Genomic DNA, 16,537 nt, shown 5'->3' on the forward strand with positions numbered 1-16,537 from the left:
CCAAACGCAACACCAGCAGGACTATGGGATCATCTATATCCCCGTGTCCATCTAGGGGTGGATCTTGGGTGGCAATCGTGGGGGGGGGGGGGGGGGGGAATCTACTCCATGGGAAGCAAAATTTGATAATTTTTGGCCTCAGTACTATTAGTGGGAAACTTGCCCCCTGGATCCGCCCCTGCTGCAAGGCTCCAATAAATTTTACTTAATTAGCTTGTGCACTGCCTTTTTATGGCATAAACATTCTTTAGAAGTAAACCCCTCATTTTAGACTGTCATCTTCGAATCGATAGCAAGACAACAATCAGCCAAGCCAGCCGGGGAGCCAGCCAGCCAGCCAGCCATCGGAAAATGTTTTTTTTTTAAAATAAATTGGATCACCAATTAGTGAAATGAAAATTTCACTCCCTAAATAGGGTTTTTTTTTAGTTCAGGGGATCTGCTATATCCCGCTGAAAACTTATAAGGCTATGGGATCTCCTATATCCCTATGCCGTTAGGGCTTAGGGTGGTGCGGCGGTATCGATTACTAATTGGAGTCTGACTGGGTGCTTCAATTGAGGTGCGGCGAAAATCCAGCACAGATTCAAGGGGCGAGTTGCGTCCGCGTGGTAGGTCCGCCTTCCACGTGGGGCGTGGGTCCTACGCAGCGGCCTGGAAACCCTAGGATGCCGTGCCATAAAGGAGCAGGTAGTGCGTCCCTCTTTATAGGGGCGTGGCCCTGTATTCACAGCCGGCAAACGCTGCTACTTCCTATCAGACCGCATGAACCCGTAAGGGGGATGGACTTAGGGGGGCACGCATATAGGTTAGGGTGCTTTCCTGGTCCTTCGGGGCTGGGCGGGCGGACCGGACAGTCGATAACTGTGTCTGGCCCTCCGGGGCCTACCTTTTATCCAGCAATGGGCCTGACGATACTGAAAGCGTGTTGGGGCTGGTATCCTGGGACCTTCTCGTGGTGGCCCTGTTTAAACAGACCTTACCAGGATATTTGACCTGCTCAGTGAACAGGAATCAGTTAATCACAATTTGAATTCGTCATTGTTGGATTAACTTTAAAAAAAAAAAAAAAAAATCTGTTTTCTAATAACAAAAGATATAAATCTCTGAACACTATACCATTTTGGTCCAAATTTGGCATTTCCATTTCATCCTATTTGAAACCCATTTGAAAAATTGCTCCAAAAAGTTGTTTTCAGTAATTCTGAATCATGTTCACTGCGCGGATCACATCAATTCATATTTTATTTCCAAAAAGGATGGAAGATTAGGGGCTGATTGCCTTAAAACACCAAAAACTTTAATAAAAAAAAATTCAATTCCATGACAAGAGGAAGTTTTGCGAAAAGAAATTCAAATTTGCAGTCAAAATCCAATAAGATCTTATTAGCGATGAGATAACTGTGCTTCAGTTTTAAAAAATGAAATATTAAGAACATGGGAAAAAATAACCGGAAAAGAAATATTTGCAAAAGGAATTGAATTAAGAAAGAACATTAATTGTTGCTTTGAAAAAAAAAACATGCTTGGATCATTGTGCCAATTGGTGCACTCTTGAATATGGAATAGGGTTTGGTGTTGAAATAAAAAAGGATAAACAGTGCAAGAGAACTACCTAGAGTTGAAGAACATCTATCAAACATCACCGCAGAATTGTTTTTAATTTAAAAGACGATTCTGGTTAAAACATTTGGTAAAATTGTTGTATTTATTTATCTATTTCTTGAGGTAAATTTCATCTGACAGCACAAATGCTGGAGGCAGATGGCATCAGAGTCTAGAGAAAATTGTCTCATCAAAACTGAGCAGAGTGAACATCTTAGTGGTAAGCATAAGAATGAACAAACTTCTTTTTAACCTGGCTGATTTAATTAACAACTTTCCAAACCTAAAATCTAAATCCAATGTTTTACCACCAAAATTAGATCCTCCCAAGCTTACTTTTCTCCAAAAAAAGCCTCTTAAAAAAACAAAAAGAAATTAGCGCTTGAGAACCACACCTTGCCTTAATGTGTAAGAAAATACAATGTATATTGCAACTGTTAATTTGCATTGCTGATATTTCTTGATTTATTTTTGTATTTTCAGCAGGTGTACTGACTACGAAAAGGCAAAATTATGGAGACCTTGGAACAAGATTGTATGTTTACTGAGGTAACTATTCTCAGTTGTTGTTGAATTATTGACTGAAGCAATCTTAATGAGACAATTTTCACTTGTGACTCGTTCTTGCAAAACCTGAAGGTTCTTGTAGGCCAAGGCAAGTAAAACACTAGTGCACTTTAGACCATGGAAATGGTGTATAACTGCTCAAAATGTTTGTTTAATCAATTTTGATACAGTTGCATTTCTACACTGGATGGGGTGTTTTGCAAATGAATTTTCTAAAATTGCAGGAAGCAACCAAATTTTCATTTGTTTTTGAGACCTTTCAATAATGTATTTCCTTAAAATAATGTCTTTCCAATATATCTCTGGCAAACAGTTGAATTGACACATCTAGATTCAATTTCAATATGGGAAAAAGTGCCACAGATATTTTATTATAAATGATACTTAAAAACCGTTTGCGTTCTTTTCTTGAAGGTTTTCCGAAGACGTCTTCTGGCAGAAACATCTTGGAGGACATTGGCCAAGAAGGAGGTACAAACTACATGAGGCTACAACATGAAGCTTCACTCTAACCTATGATGTCTACTTTTGGAAATTTTTCATTTCTCTCAAAATGCTTCTCAATTTGGAAAGGCCTTTGTCTATAAAACTAGGAAACAGTCAAAATCAGGCACAACTGAACCCCCCCCCCCAATGTTATCATCTTTGCCCAAATATTCAAAACTGATTGGTAATGAGTGATATTAAATGTTTGACCACAAATCTCGGTAAAATGTAAAGTTAACCCCTTGTCATTTTTTGGCCAATTTTGCGTAATGAAAGTGAAATTGCTGCAAACTCACAGTGAAGATGCTCAACCTGAAGCACGTTTCTACACGTCTCCTGGATAGATAGGACAAAATCAATCAGTAATGAAATGTTTCTTCAAAAATCATTTACTTTTGTGCAATACATTCAAGTTGTTTATTGATGAATACTTAATGAATCTCCTCTTGCATCAACAGGGATTTCCGTGTCGTTTGTAAGAAAGTAACCCTTTGATCAATTTAGTGGAAAATGTAAGGTTAACCCCTTGCTATTTATAATTAAATTTTGCTACAAATCGCCTTGTCTTTATTTTAACCTGATATCAGAGGTGTCCTTGCTCACGTTTTGTAACCTTTGGAAAAGGCACTTTATAAATTATTATTACCTGTTGAAGATAAACATGTTTTTCTTCTCCAATATCTGATTAATTCAGAGATTCAATAAAACAAATATGATGAAAAAACAAGTATATTTTATACTGATATTCATTTGGCGTATTCTGAATGACAAGTTTGTTTCGTCAAAGTTACTTGTATGACATTCTTAATTCTTTTACCAACGGAAGTTGAAAACAAGTTTACTTATTGGTGTGTCAGAAGTTGAGTTATGCTACAAAACATGTACTTGTCCGTGTAAAATTTAAATCTACCTATTTTTATCCGACTTTATTTAATGAGTAAGATATTGAATAACAGCTGTTGAACTGTTTTTATTTAATGTTGAGAAACAAGTACTGGAATAAATACAGTAAAACTGATTTAAAGCCAATCTTTGGAGTCTTTATTATGAATGAATAATACAGTGAATTTAGCTCAAGGGGTGGTTGGGTTGAAAGACTTGGACACTGTTGATTGCCCTGGGAACAAGGTTTATGCCCTGGGAATGAGGTTAAAAGCCCTGGGAACAAGGTTGATACCCTGGGAAGGAGGTTAACAGCCCTGGGAACAAGGTTGATGCCCTGGGAAGGAGGTTAACAGCCCTGGGAACAAGGTTGATGCCCTGGGAAGGAGGTTAATAGCCCTGGGAACAAGGTTGATGCCACTGGGGATGAGGATGAAATATACTCACTAAAATATACAAACTTGTTCAAAACTCGTTTTTAAATTCAATCATTTATTTGTACCATAACGCTTGTATAAACCAGATAAAGAATTAATAAAACGGTTATCTTGCATTAATAAGTATTTCTAAGTTGTTTGCAGAAAAGTCAATTTTTGGCCCAATTTAACAAAAAATGTAAGGTTAACCCCTTGCAATTTTTTTCAATTTTGGCCGAAAAATAAAGTTACATAAAATTACACTAAAGATACCCAAGGGTCCCTTAAAGGGAATATACAACATTTGCAAACATCGAAAAATAAAACTACCAAGTTTTTACAAAATACCTTACCAAATGTCGGTAAAAATGTAAGGCTAACCCCTTGTTTTTTTTTCAATTGTGGCCAAAAAATAAAGTTGCTTAAAAATTACACTGGATTATTTTTGCCCAATTTCTCAAAATTCTCGATGTTTGAATACTGAAATGTGCTCCTGGTGCATCAAAAGGTATTTCTGAGTCGTTTAGAGAAAAGTCAATTTTTGGCCAAATTTCAGTAAAAATGTAAGGCTAACCCCTTGTTTTTTTTTCAATTTTGGCCAAAAAATAAAGTTGCTTAAAAATTACACGAAAGATGCCCAAGGGTCCCTTAAACACATTCCTACACATTTCCTGGACAAAAAGTGCCATTTAGAAGAAAGAATGCATCAATATTTTAAGCAAAATAAGTCCAAAATGATAATTTTTGACCAAAAACTGGATTATTTTTGCCCAATTTCTCAAAATTCTCGATGTTTGAATACTGAAATGTGCTCCTGGTGCATCAAAAGGTATTTCTGAGTCGTTTAGAGAAAAGTCAATTTTTGGCCAAATTTCAGTAAAAATGTAAGGCTAACCCCTTGTTTTTTTTTCAATTTTGGCCAAAAAATAAAGTTGCTTAAAAATTACACGAAAGATGCCCAAGGGTCCCTTAAACACATTCCTACACATTTCCTGGACAAAAAGTGCCATTTAGAAGAAAGAATGCATCAATATTTTAAGCAAAATAAGTCCAAAATGATAATTTTTGACCAAAAACTGGATTATTTTTGCCCAATTTCTCAAAATTCTCGATGTTTGAATACTGAAATGTGCTCCTGGTGCATCAAAAGGTATTTCTGAGTCGTTTAGAGAAAAGTCAATTTTTGGCCAAATTTCAGTAAAAATGTAAGGCTAACCCCTTGTTTTTTTATCAATTTTGGCCAAAAAATAAAGTTGCTTAAAAATTACACGAAAGATGCCTAAGGGTCCCTTAAACACATTCCTACACATTTCCTGGACAAAAAGTGCCATTTAGAAGAAAGAATGCATCAATATTTTAAGCAAAATAAGTCCAAAATGATAATTTTTGACCAAAAACTGGATTATTTTTGCCCAATTTCTCAAAATTCTCGATGTTTGAATACTGAAATGTGCTCCTGGTGCATCAAAAGGTATTTCTGAGTCGTTTAGAGAAAAGTCAATTTTTGGCCAAATTTCAGTAAAAATGTAAGGCTAACCCCTTGTTTTTTTTTTCAATTTTGGCCAAAAAATAAAGTTGCTTAAAAATTACACGAAAGATGCCCAAGGGTCCCTTAAACACACTCCTACACATTTCCTGGACAAAAAGTGCCATTTAGAAGAAAGAATGCATCAATATTTTAAGCAAAATAAGTCCAAAATGATAATTTTTGACCAAAAACTGGATTATTTTTGCCCAATTTCTCAAAATTCTCAATGTTTGAATACTGAAATGTGTTCCTGGTGCATCAAGAGGTATTTCTGAGTCGTTTAGAGAAAAGTCAATTTTTGGCCAAATGTCGGTAAAAATGTAAGGCTAACTAACCCTTGTTTTTTTTTTCAATTTTGGCCAAAAAATAAACTTGCTTAAAGGGAATATACATCATTTGCTTTTGCTGTAATTTTCAGAAATGGATGGAATTGGGGGGTTGGAAAAATATAGCAAATATAGTTACACTGACTTTTTTGAGGTTTTGGGTTCGAAAATGCTATAAAAACAATCATTTTCCTGTAGTCTGGTTCCCTGACTCCATTTAAGAAGAAATCACATATATGGGGAATTGTAAGGTCAGGGAACCAGTCTAGCTGGCTTGTACCCGTTCATAGGTGTGTAATCGATTGCAAACAAGTGCGATGGTCAACTGGGGCCAGTATTTGGAAAAAAGCCAGTTTTTTCCAACGCTGATCGGCCGATCAGCGTTGGAAATTGATACAAAAATACCACTTTTCTTGAAAATGACAGTATACCAGGTGCCATGATTTTACAGGATGCTTTACACTGTCATTCACTAACAGTCCAGCAAGGTATTTCAAAATGGTTTGGTAGTTTTATTTTTTGATGTTTGCAAATGTTGTATTTTCCCTTTAAAAACTACACGAAAGATGCCCAAGGGTCCCTTAAACACATTCCTACACATTTCCTGGACAAAAAGTGCCATTTAGAAGAAAGAATGCATCAATATTTTAAGCAAAATAAGTCCAAAATGATAATTTTTGACCAAAAACTGGATTATTTTTGCCCAATTTCTCAAAATTCTCAATGTTTGAATACTGAAATGTGCTCCTGGTGCATCAAAAGGTATTTCTGAGTCGTTTAGAGAAAAGTCAACTTTTGGCCAAATTTCAGTAAAAATGTAAGGCTAACCCCTTGTTTGTTTTTTCAATTTTGGCCAAAAAATAAAGTTGCTTAAAAATTACACGAAAGATGCCTAAGGGTCCCTTAAACACATTCCTACACATTTCCGGGACAAAAAGTGCCATTAAGAAGAAAGAATGCATCAATATTTTAAGCAAAATAAGTCCAAAATGATAATTTTTGACCAAAAACTGGATTATTTTTGCCCAATTTCTCAAAATTCTCGATGTTTGAATACTGAAATGTGCTCCTGGTGCATCAAAAGGTATTTCTGAGTCGTTTAGAGAAAAGTCAATTTTTGGCCAAATTTCAGTAAAAATGTAAGGCTAACCCCTTGTTTTTTTTTCAATTTTGGCCAAAAAATAAAGTTGCTTAAAAATTACACGAAAGATGCCCAAGGGTCCCTTAAACACATTCCTACACATTTCCTGGACAAAAAGTGCCATTTAGAAGAAAGAATGCATCAATATTTTAAGCAAAATGAGTCCAAAATGATAATTTTTGACCAAAAACTGGATTATTTTTGCCCAATTTCTCAAAATTCTCAATGTTTGAATACTGAAATGTGTTCCTGGTGCATCAATAGGTATTTCCGAGTCGTTTAGAGAAAAGTCAATTTTTGGCCAAATTTCAGTAAAAATGTAAGGCTAACCCCTTGTTTTTTTTTTCAATTTTGGCCGAAAAATAAAGTTGCTTAAAAATTACACGAAAGATGCCCAAGGGTCCCTTAAACACACTCCTACACATTTCCTGGACAAAAAGTGCCATTTAGAAGAAAGAATGCATCAATATTTTAAGCAAAATAAGTCCAAAATGATAATTTTTGACCAAAAACTGGATTATTTTTGCCCAATTTCTCAAAATTTTGATGTTTGAATACTGAATGTGTTCCTGGTGCATCAAGAGGTATTTCTGAGTCGTTTACAGAAAAGTCATTTTTGGGCCAAATTTCAGTAAAAATGTAAGGCTAACCCCTTGTTTTTTTTTTCAATTTTGGCCAAAAAAAAGTTGCTCAAAAATTACACGAAAGACACCCAAGGGTCCCTTAAAAACATTCTTACACATTTTCTGGACAAAAAGTGCCATTTCAAAGAAAGAATGCATCAATATTTTAAGCAAAATAAGTCATAAATGATAATTTTTGACCAAAAATTGGATTATTTTTGCCCAATTTCTCAAAATTCTCAATGTTTGAATACTGAAATGTGTTCCTGGTGCATCAAGAGGCATTTCTGAGTCGTTTAGAGAAGAAAAAAAACCATTTCCTATTGAGAAATAATTTGCTTAATTTAGTGATGTCAAAATAGAAACAATAATCTCCATGTGCGTGCAACTGGTAAGCACAATTCAAAACGTACCATGACAATGGCATCTAGGTTCCATCTGAGAGTTTCGCCTTTTTGACAATATGGTACGTGGGTCTTAGCTGCTGTAGTCGTCTCTTCTTGGCTTCCTTCTTGTTCTGATGCTTCTTCTCTTTAGGTTTTGCTGCTTGGACTGGATCAGCAACAGCCTGAACATGAGAGGGGGGGGGGGAGAACAAGACAATCAATGAATGAGGAAAACAGAGGAAAGGGGCAAAATCTGACTTAATCTTACGTCATGCAAGAGCGTTTTGGTAAGACATATGTGTCAACACACAGAACAATGAATACAACCAAACTGACCTTCACAAATTTTCAACAGTGTTTCTGTGTAACAGCTTTGTCATTCCCAAGTCTGATAGTTTTCTGCATCATTTAAAAGTTGAATTTAAATCACTTATTGAAAATTATTGCTGTGCTCTTTATTCTTCACAGTTCACAATTCACTTGGTTACAGTTTATTTGAATAGCTTGTGACTTGACTTGAGTCTGGATGACTTGTGATGACATGTGATGACTTGTGATGACTTGTGATGACTTGTGATGACTTGTGATGACTTGTGATGACTTATGATAACTTGTGATGACTTGATATGACTTATGGTGACTTTAATATCATCATATTAAAGTCCTCACAAGTCTAGAGTCCCTTAAACACGTTCTTACATGTTTCCTGGACAAAAAGTGCCAGTCCAAAGAAATAATGCATAAATTGATATGACTTGTGACTGACTCGATTACAGCTCCTAGGAAAAGTGACTCTAATTTACCTGTAGCGCCCTCTGTTGTTTGCTTTGGATTCTGGTCTGTGTGATGACCCTTTGGACGTCAGCATAAGCATGAGAGAATGTCTCCAATCCCACAAGGCCCTTGATGAGATCCAATGCTTCCTGACAAAGCTGACGAAGATCGTTGTCTGGTGGAGAAATCAAGACAAGAAAGTCTGATTACTAAAAACCAATCAAGAAAAGCATCGCTGTAGATCCAGAAAACAACAATCGTACTTGTTCATTCACAATGAGAGTAATAACAAGAAGTATCAGTTTCTTTATCAGTCTCAGTGAATTGACACGAACTGTGCTATACATGATATCAGAAACTACTTCTAAAAGATTTAATCAGTGGCTTCTAAAATTTCAATTCATAATTTACACAGATCTCACTTTTTTTTTATGGTTCAACACCTTATCAAATACAACAAAATCCCTGAATGCATAGTGAATAATATAGTAAAATATTTTTAATGGTATAATTTTAATTTCTCCTTTAAAATATAAGAACTCAAAAGGCTGCTGAAGCTGCATTTCAAACTGTAAATGAATATTCAAATCCGACAAGGCAAACCATCTGATGTAATCGAACATTCAGAATGAAACCGTGCTAAAATTGACATTTTTCCAGCTTTTGTATTCACAAATCATGCTTCTTACTGTTTCTGTTTGACATTGTTCATTGTTTAAAATATTCCCTCAAAAACTAGTTCAGTAGAAGTGTTCACACAATAGATGTGTCTCACCTGCGTGTGACTTTTGATCACCGATCTCCCGACACATCGGCTTCATCATTAGCTTCAGATAACTGGGCAATCTGTCTCCTCCTACATCCATTGCCATGGCAGCAAGCCACTTGACAACACAAGTCTGTCTCAGAGTCTGTTTGGGTGTCTTGGCTGCCTCTGAGGCAGCGATGCGACACATCCTCCTCAAGAACCAAGTCAAGTCAGCGGGGCTCGGAGTCCGACGTCCAAGTCCTTGTTTGTCCGTGTTGGTGGTATTCTGCTCTGCAGAGAGCTTGGGAGTCCTTTCATCATTTTCATCATCATTTTCATCTTCACTGTCCGATCTCTCCTCCATTTGGTAAATCTAAGTTTTATCCGGATACAAACGGTGATGACCTTGGATGACTTTTCCAAGGAACACAAGATTTCTCACAACCTGAAATGAATTCAGTCATCAGAATAATTCAATTATCATAATATTGTCAAAACACAAAACTGTCATAAACTAACCAGGTATCTTGTTAATAAAAATGTGAAGACTCAAGAATCTACCTTCTTGGGCTGCAAACATTTCATGTTTTAATGAAAATTGACACGAATTGGATAAATGTCACATCAAAATCACAATGGTCCAAGACATAATGTCGAGTCAATCATAATTTAGGTTACATGTCAATCACAAGTGAGTTCACGCATAAGACCAAAAGAACAATAAACCTAAATTACAATGCAAGTGCCCAAATTTGACTGAGAATTAGGCAGAAATATGCTCTCAAGTGCTTATGCTTGCAGTAGATAAATCTTAATGATTTCTTACCTGATCTCCAAGATCTTTGTTCAGCAAGGCCAACTGAAGCTGCTTGCAAAATGTAAAGACTAACTCCCTGACGATTTCCTGTCCATGGTTCAATGGATACTCCACCGCCTCCACTTTACCTGTGACTCCGCCCCTTTCTTTATCAGCCTTCCTCTTGCGTTTTGTCTTCTTCCCCATCCGATTCTCATTGGCCGAGGTGTTAGTAGTCTAGGTACCAGACGCAGCTTTCAGCATGGTCCTGGCAATGATGTCTGGTTGTTTTGAAGCAAACAGGTCTCCAAAGAGCTGGGCCGAAACCAGACGCACCCAGGAGTGCGGATGGAGAAGATGAGATTGGATGGATCTGAAGAAATCAGAAAAGATCAAATTATTTCAAAGTGAATGAATTTTTGGTTTATCCGTTGAGTTGGCATTGGGGTTTTGACTAAAACCCTCTGCACTGGTTAGTAGAATACTGGGGTTTCAGTTTTAGTCAAATAAACTTACGACTACTTGTTACATTTAGTTTGTTTTTCAACAGCTTTTAGAAGGGTGCAAATAAATATAAATGACAAAATTTATTCAGATTCAGACAACCTAGAAAAACTATTCTGATTGTTTTTGCAGGTTCCACTAGCCAAGCTAACCAGTGCTGGCATTTACTACTGCTTTATCTCACTCCAAATCTTACCCCAGATTGCATTCAGGGTGTCTGTGTACGCCTTGTTGCCGATGATCGAACAGTGTTTAATCATCTTGGCTAACGCTGATAGCAAGTTGAACAACATGTGATCTGTATGTCTCTCCTCCATAGATGTAACATCTGTCTCCATTGCAGACATGCCATCCTGAGCAAGGACAAAATAAAGAGAAATTCATCATCGTAACCATTTTGTTAGGGGGGGGGGGGTAGGGAGGTTGACGGGAAACAGTGTGGGACCAATGATTCTTACAAGCGGCGCCAACTCATCAATTTCAAGAAGTGTTGAACCCTTACTCTACTTCAGCCTCCAAAAATAAATATTCACTTGAAGAGAATGCCCAATTCCACCTGTTTCCAGGGTGAGCTTTACTATGTGGGTGAATAGCCACATGGCAAGCAATGTCAAGGCAATCGTCTGCTAAGCCCACGCCTACCTTCTGCAACCCATCTGGTTTGATATGTTCCTGCATCTGAGGAAGTATGTCATCCAACCGTCGCTGGAAACCTGCCTCCTCGGCATCGACAAAGATGCCACAAAGCTGTGAGGAAAGACGCTGATGGGCTGGTTTGTCGTCATGGAGCCAGTGGGTTGCCATGGTGAAGAGTTCGTCTCTCTTCTCTACCCATAACTGGAAACCAAAACAAATGACAAAAACAAAACATAAAAAGTAGGCCAAGAATTATGATAGGCCAATGAAATAAATAATAATCTGTATTCAATTTCTTCCAAATGATTAAAAACCTGGCTATTTCTGACACAATTTGAGGAGAAAAATTTACACTGGTTGCTCTGAAGTTAATTTCCATTCAATGGACAATTCTTTTGTAGGTTGAGGTAGCTTGCTCCAGTGGTAACTCTATTGTCTGAATGGTGCCCTATCTAATGACTTCATGAGTGAAAAAATAAAAATTCTACACTGTATGGCATTCCAATTTATATAATTTTTTTGGACATAATTAAAACATTTTTTCTTTACCTTCTGCAGCAATGACCTGATGGCCAATGCAGTGATCTTGCGACATTTAGCTGATTCATCGTTGACTAGTCTTGTTGCCATCGGAATAAAAAACATTCCTGCATACGTCTCCAGTGTTTTCTGTATCAATAACACCAAAATGTAGATCTAAAAATCAAAGAATGTTTTTCAGTATTAAATTGTTTTAACTGATGCTCAGAGTATTAAACTCCAAATGTTAACAAAAATTGTTGAGCATTATCTTATTAATTATATTCAATATCCTAAGATAATAGGGAGGTTTCGCAAGTGAACGGATACGCTTACACTTACGTTTAGCTATCCGTATCCGTTTTTTACTTACGTGTAGCGAGCGAGATATGCGTGTCGTCTGCACGTTTAGCGGATAGTGAGTGGCGTATGATGTCATACGTGCAGACGACACGCATATCTCGCTCGCTACACGTAAGTAAAAAACGGATACGGATAGCTAAACGTAAGTGTAAGCGTATCCGTTCGCTTGCGAAACCTCCCTAATATTCCATTGTTTAGGTAATAGTATCACACCTCTGAGTTATGGAACATTAATTTAATATGAAACTTACAAGTCTAAATATGATGAATTGAGCTCATCAATAGAAAATTCCCCAAAAAGGAGGATTTCTGACCTGTGGGAATGATGAGAAGATAGTGGCCAGCATCTCCAGCGAGGATTCACGGCCAGTCTCAAGGTCAAAGTTCAACTGTCTGACATAGAACTCTAGGTGGCGCTTCAGTTTGTTCCCAAGAGGGTAGTCCAGAAGGAAATTCAGTACAACCTGTGAAAGAAGAAACATGCAAGAAATATTGCTGGTTTGTGCAAAAGTGCAAAACATCAGAGTGCAAAATCAAAACATTAGATTTTGCTTACTTTTAAACTTATATTTTTTTGAGGTCTTTAGAATTAGACAGTCATTTTCAAATATTTCTTATTTCTCATCAATTTATGTCCACACTCCTTATTTAAAAACAACGACTAGATAAATGTCCAATAAATAATTGCAATCACAAAGATATAACCGCCAGTCAATTCAAAAGTATAGTCAAAAGGTTCATTTGAAAAGCTTGTGATGGGACTGGATGACTTGTGAAGACTTATGACAGACTCAACTACAGCCTTGCCCCAAAACTGTAAACATTCAAAAATCTATCTTACAATTCTTGAAATCTTACGTATGGTTAGGGTGGAACATTCTTGGTACAAAGAAAAGCTTGAAATCCTACTTATGCTCAGTCTTTACTATACCTGTCTGCATTGTAATCTGACTGAAGGACTCTCTGATGTAATCGATAGCTGAGCAACCTTCTTCATCACATCGTGCATCTCGGGTACAATCAACTTCCTCGACCGAATAGCCTGATGAAAACAAAACAGAATTGATTTTCAGGTGAATAAAGCTACTAGACAGAAGTGTGATTTGAACCTGCAACCTTCAAATACTGCACAGGTGTTTGACAGACTGAGCTATCAAGCCCTCAGTTTGCATTCTCTCAGGTGAGGAAAGTACCGCTATGGCAGTCTTAATGCCTCAGCATCATAGTAGGTGAGGCTGTGATCTCATTTTAAGAGAAGGATATTCTTGGACCATGCTTCTTTTTGTGAGTGCATAAGACGACCTTCTTCATGCCAAGAATAGAAAGCCAGGTGTTAACCATTTACCTTGAGTAGACCGAATGCCGTGGCTTGTCTGGTGTGATCATGCATGTCTTCCTCTGCGTAGGTCAGTAGAACCTGTAGTTGTTTCTCATCGATCATGTGTTGCTTCACATCACGGACTAGCACTGTGACAGCCTACAAACAATGACAAGTCAATCACAAGTCAGTCAAAAGTCAGTCACAAATAGAACACAAGTCAATCACAAGTCAATTGCAAGTGTATCACAAGTAAAGCACATGTCAAATACAGTACACGTAAATCACTAGTCAACCATGAGTCAATCATGGATGAATTTCAAGTCAAGCACAAGCCAATCACATAGCAATTAAAATTTTAACACAAGTTTATCACAAGTCAATCACAAGATGATTATCTTATGATTGACTTGTGAAAGAAGTAAAAAACAAGTCAATCACACATGTCAATCACAAGTCAAGCAGTCTTAAGTCAAGTCACAAGCTTTTCCAATAATTTGCAACATCAGGCATTCCTTTCTCACTGTTAATCCCCTAAACTTGAGACAAGTCTTGTGAGAGACTCAACTACAACTCTAAATTCAATTTATATTTATTCCATTCATTCTGCTAGAATAACATGGCTTTATAATTAATTTCTGATTTGAGGTTTTAAATGAACGATATCAAAAACATATGTTTCGTTCATCTGACCTTGAAACAGCTGACGACGATGTCAAAGTTAGCTCCTTTTGCTGCTCCCGCCATCGCGTGGGTGTGCAGGATTTTGAAGAGTATCTTCGTCAATCTGAATGCACTTTTGCTGATGGAGGGCAGAGGGTATCGTAGCATCCATGTGATGCAACGGAGGGCCACTACTGTCACCTAGACAAAGGATGCCATGGATGTCAGAAGAATGAAAAAAGATGAGTTCTGAGGCTCAGATGTGTTCTACCTTTAAAATATGAGAACAAGCAGACAATTGTATGCTGTCTTCTATGAAACTGTTGGACATTTTTACACGTCCATAAAAAATATTTCACATATCGGCAATGAGAAACGGTTGTTGAAGGCATCGTTTGGTCTAGAGAAGCAAGTATGGAGATGTGAGTTTGCAATTACTACCGTATCGATTCTCTAGTTGGAGAGCTAAATGCAGAAGAACCAGGGTTAAATGAAAAGAACTGGGTTCTAAATGAAGATCTGAGATGAGCAGGATTTAACTGACCTTGGTATATTTGGAAGTGAGTGAGTCCATGAGGATGGGAATAAATGGATCCAACATCCGAAGGTGTTGCTGGTTAGATGGAGACAGCTTGGATCGCTTCAGATTCATGTGCAACAACTGAAGTCAAATGCAAAAAGGACAAGTTACTTGCTATCAATAATTGTTTTCAAAGAAGGACCATGACACTACACATGCAAAATAAATTATCTGAACCATCAGTAACACACAGTTGAAAATCATACATTATATCAGAAGTGAAAATAATGAACTAATGTTAGCATACCAGTTTATTCCTAATCACACATTTTTAAACTGAATTTCCAATCGACCGTGAAAACAAACATGATTTTATAAACATTGTAAGGACTTTTAAGTACAAAATGAAATGAATACACATTTCTGTTCAAGTGCCAGCTCAAATTTACTTCATCATAAGCCAATAAAAATTGTTATGAAGTTTTTCGAGGTGGGTAGTCTTACCTGCAATCCAAACTCAACAATGAGGTGCATGTTGGTCTTTTTGCTGACTTTGGGTGCGACTCCGCCCTTCTTGGGGGTTGGTGGGAGGAGATAACAGCTTTCTGGGCCAGCCTGGGGGTCCGGTGGTTTGGTCTTGGCCTTGTCACTGTCAAATGCAAAAACAATTCCAGAAAATCGTTACAAACCAACATATATTTTGTGACGTAAATGAGTAAGAAAAATTCTTCATAAAGTGATTCTCATTCTTGAGACGCTTGATTGGGACAAGGGAAATGTTCCTTAGTATGTAGGATTAAATTTTTGGACTCCAAAAAAAGGTTACAAAGTAAATATTACAAAAAAGGCATTCAATGTTCAATTATATAAGGTGTTTATTTTCAATTAATGTTTACTTCATTAACAGTGATGAGCAGAGGTTTGTGTCATGTTCTGAGAACAATCAACGGTTCATACCTGTCACTGGGGTTGAGGAATGGAATGGTCTCTGTTGCCAGTCCGTGAATATAGATCAACATAGCATCCACAGTAATGCCTGGATTGGCTATCCAGTGCTTCTCAAGGGAGCTCTGGTCTGAGTCCGTACCATCCCTGTGAAGTATCAGCAAGGTATACATGCAGTGATGTACTTGGTGCGGTCCTTCTCCTGGGCCGTATAGTGCTTCTCAAGAGAGCTCTGGTCCGAGCCGAGTCTGTTCTAGCCGTGAGAAGCAGTCCTTCTCCTGGGCCTTATACTGTGCTTCTATAGTGCTTCTCAAGAGAGCTCTCTGATGTGAAGTGAGCTGGTAGATCTGCCATCACCTGGTCAAGAAAATTGAATATTGTCAATTTGAGAAAAAATGTTTGATACTGATTGAGACATTTACTTGTATTCATTATTAGCTACATGTATCCTGCAAACTCGAGTGGAACAACCCAGCAGGCACCGACCGTCAGACTGACGTTGTATAATGGTTGTTTTATGGTCGCAACGTCGGATCAACCATACATAACCGAAAATCAACGTTGTTTTAGTCGACCAAAAGCCGACGTTGTCATTATAACGTCTGCCAGACGTTGCTTTAGTGTCGACAATTTAACGTCAGAATTTAACGTAACAACAACGTCGAAATATAGTTGGAATTTGGTCGGGAATATTACCAAACGTAATTTCAACCATGGTATGACGTTGTTTTGTCAACGTCTATACAACTGACTGAAAAACAACGTTGTATTATTGTTATTTTTGCGTTTCC

At 37.4% G+C, this 16,537-nt stretch overlaps 1 protein-coding gene and 1 long non-coding RNA gene across 2 annotated transcripts; one reads left to right on the forward strand and one right to left on the reverse strand.

Annotated features, from left to right (window-relative positions):
• Window positions 1-455: 455 nt before the first annotated feature.
• Window positions 456-3,687, forward strand: LOC119719811. Its single transcript, XR_005270000.1, has 3 exons — window positions 456-1,825; window positions 2,089-2,154; window positions 2,587-3,687. It is a non-coding gene; the product is annotated as an uncharacterized LOC119719811 (long non-coding RNA).
• Window positions 3,688-8,110: 4,423 nt separating this feature from the next.
• Window positions 8,111-16,021, reverse strand: LOC119719544 (small subunit processome component 20 homolog). The gene is made up of 15 exons (XM_038189007.1): window positions 15,996-16,021; window positions 15,759-15,883; window positions 15,306-15,450; window positions 14,826-14,942; window positions 14,312-14,482; window positions 13,646-13,777; window positions 13,232-13,342; window positions 12,615-12,764; window positions 11,968-12,114; window positions 11,425-11,619; window positions 10,979-11,135; window positions 10,309-10,651; window positions 9,510-9,927; window positions 8,764-8,909; window positions 8,111-8,142 (listed from the first exon to the last, which is right to left on the reverse strand). Exons 2-12 carry the CDS (start codon window positions 15,818-15,820, stop codon window positions 10,536-10,538), a joined length of 1,503 nt encoding a protein of 500 aa, XP_038044935.1. The 5' UTR covers window positions 15,821-15,883; window positions 15,996-16,021; the 3' UTR covers window positions 8,111-8,142; window positions 8,764-8,909; window positions 9,510-9,927; window positions 10,309-10,535.
• Window positions 16,022-16,537: the final 516 nt, after the last annotated feature.

Source organism: Patiria miniata, unplaced genomic scaffold, assembly GCF_015706575.1.
Source record: "Patiria miniata isolate m_02_andy unplaced genomic scaffold, ASM1570657v1 HiC_scaffold_8, whole genome shotgun sequence".
In the NCBI taxonomy this organism is placed as follows: Eukaryota; Metazoa; Echinodermata; class Asteroidea; order Valvatida; family Asterinidae; genus Patiria; species Patiria miniata.

Excerpts from the sequence above, each read along its gene's own strand:
- LOC119719544 (XM_038189007.1), bottom strand. The coding sequence starts at position 15,820 with ATGTTGATCTATATTCACGGACTGGCAACAGAGACCATTCCATTCCTC. Across the intron at positions 14,943-15,305 it reads TTGTTGAGTTTGGATTGCAG|TTGTTGCACATGAATCTGAA; the intron begins GTAAGACTACCC and ends ATTTGACTTCAG. Across the intron at positions 14,483-14,825 it reads TCACTTCCAAATATACCAAG|GTGACAGTAGTGGCCCTCCG; the intron begins GTCAGTTAAATC and ends TCCTTTGTCTAG.